Raw genomic sequence first — 2630 nt, forward strand, 5'->3', positions numbered from 1 at the left:
GAACCACTTCAGTTCTGATGGTGACTGTATGGATGAGATTATCAGTGATCTGAAAATGAATTTGGAGCCCAGGAAAGGTGAACCAAAAATATATGACAAGAGCACTACCAATAAGTCTTGAACATGGGGTTTGAAGGAGTCAAGAATATTACCAGGTTTTTGTTCAAACGGGGAACAGAAGAAAGCAAATTGGTGAGAGTGGAGTGTTAACTGTATCACTGTTAGCCTCCCCAACCTTAAGTTGCAAGTCTGAACTTTTTCAAAAATTAAATTTATTGATAATTATAGATTGGTATACAGTTTGGAGAAATAATACAGCGACCCATGGATCGTAACATCTTGTAAAACTTCAGCGCATCACAACCAGGGCAGTGACATCCATAAAGTCAAGCTACATACACTTAGGGCGCACCTTTCTGCTAGATGAGCTACTGCTGATTCATAAACTGTTTAATAAAGCCAATTAGATACTAAAGTTTAAATTAAAAAAATAAGATACCAACATTCCATCAGAGCCCCTTATGTAGCCTTTCGCAGCTGCATGGGTGCTGCGAAGACAGAAGGGCAGGGATACTCCCGCCTCTTCGGCGCCAGCCTCAGGCCCCGCCCCTTCCTCCACAACCGACCAACAGCGCGGCCCAGAAGAGCCGGAAGTGGGCGGCAGCTCTCCCTTCTCGCAGCCCCTTGGTCCAAGATGGCAGACCTCCACCGCCAGCTGCAGGAGTACCTGGCACAGGGAAAAGCGGGGGGGCCAGCGGCGGCCGCTGTGCCGCTACTTGCCGCGGGAGAGGCGGAGGAGCCCAAGGCGGGGAACGGGCCGGCAGGGGCGTGGCCGGGCCGCGCGGGCATGCGCTGGACGTGGGCGCGGAGCACCGAAGAGCCGGTGACGCGTGCGGCGTGCTTGCCGAGCGTGACACGCACGCAGCAGCTGGCGGCGAGCGGCGTGTGTCTGCTGCTGGCCACGCTCTGCTTTGGCCTGGCCGCACTCTACGCGCCTGCACTACTGCTGCGCGCCCGCAAGTTCGCGCTGCTCTGGTCGCTGGGCTCGGCGCTGGCGCTGGCAGGCGGGACACTGCTGCGGGGCGGCGCGGCGTGCGGGCGTCTGCTGCGCGGTGAAGAGGCGCCGTCGCGGCCCGCGCTGCTGTACGTGGTGGCGCTGGGCACTACGCTGTACGCGGCTCTGGGCCTGCGCAGCACGTTGCTCACGGCGCTGGGCGCCTGCGCGCAGGTGGCCGCGCTGTTGACCGTGTTGTTTGGCTGGCTGCCGCCAGGCACGAACACCGCGCTACGCCTAGCCCTCGGGCACCTGAGCCCCGGCGCGGGCCTCGCCAAGGTGCTGCCCGTCTGAGAAGCCTGGGGACGCGGCGCCAGCGAAGGACGCGAGGTCAGCGACTGGGACGCGCTGTCGCGTGAGACGAGGGGCCAGCGCTCGCCGAACCAAGGACTGCAGCTTCCCATACCGCACAGGCCCGGGACTCCTTTACTGTGCCAGCGAGTCTGTAAACTGGGAGCGGTTGTTATAAAAAAGACAAAAGCAATTTCGGAAGATCCTCAATTCCGAGTACATGTTATGTACTCGGCAGCTTGTGCACTGCAAACGAGATTAGGTCGTTTGAGTTGGTGATATGCTCTAAACATTTATGACATTGCTTGTGCGTCTTACTTTGAGCTCAGTAAAAAAAAAAAAATCGGATTTAATTAGCTGCCCTTGTGACTTTTCTCAGATTTCGTGTTTACCTCTTATTTTTAAAAATCCGGTTGTAGATTGTAGTTTATCTATGATAAGCTTATTTTTTCTTTTTCCCTTTGGCTCTTGGAAATGATTTTCCCTCATTCTTCAGTGTGAGTGCAGCCATACGGGTATCGGGTTAAAAGTTTAGCCACCGGATTTTTAAAAAGTACTTTAGTTAAAACAGTTTACCTCAGGTTTTTACTGAAATTATAATTACGGTGCCTTAGAAGGAAAATTGGTTCTGTATGGACAAAAGCGATGGACCAAAAAGAGCATGCCCTGCCCAAAGAAATATGGTATCCAGTAAGGTGCATGTAAGTGCTTTGAGAGGTCCCCGGGCAGAAGTGGGCTAGGAGACCCTAGGGAGAAAGGAAGATAATTCTGCATCCGGAGTTCCTATCTGTTTGATGGGAACCATGGATTTCTAAAAGGTCTAATAGTGTAATTACTAACTGTATGATTTTTTAAATTAATTTAGATTTTATAGGCCAATCCTAATGCAAATGTAAGATGCTTTTCATATCTAATTGCCGATTTTCCTCCTCTTAGGTTCAGTACTTGTCTGTGATTTTATTGCACACCTTACTTTATTGGCAGAAAGTGTGGGCTTAATATTCTTATGAGTCCAAAAACTACAGGTTTTGTCACTAGCTATATATTAACTAGAAAATAAAATATAATTTTAAAATTCTATTTCTGTGGTTCTCATATTACATCAGAATTACTTGAAGAGCCAAACCTCAGATCAGTTCCATCTGAATCTCTAAGGGCTGGGACCCAGGTATGAATATTTTTCTTTAGAGCTCTCCAGATGATTCCATGTTCACCTAAGGTTAAAAACCACTTTTCTGTGCATTGGATTTAACAGTTTGAAATTTTTTCTGGGGCTGGATTCCAG

General features: G+C 49.8%; 1 protein-coding gene across 1 annotated transcript; it reads left to right on the forward strand.

Moving 5' to 3' along the window:
- The first annotated feature begins 623 nt into the window (after positions 1–623).
- Positions 624–2425, forward strand: SFT2D3 (SFT2 domain containing 3). The gene has a single exon (XM_039851279.1). It carries the CDS (start codon positions 695–697, stop codon positions 1346–1348), a length of 654 nt encoding a protein of 217 aa, XP_039707213.1. The 5' UTR covers positions 624–694; the 3' UTR covers positions 1349–2425.
- Positions 2426–2630: the final 205 nt, after the last annotated feature.

This window comes from Pteropus medius, unplaced genomic scaffold, assembly GCF_902729225.1.
Source record: "Pteropus medius unplaced genomic scaffold, Ma_sr-lr_union100, whole genome shotgun sequence".
Taxonomy (NCBI): domain Eukaryota; kingdom Metazoa; phylum Chordata; class Mammalia; order Chiroptera; family Pteropodidae; genus Pteropus; species Pteropus medius.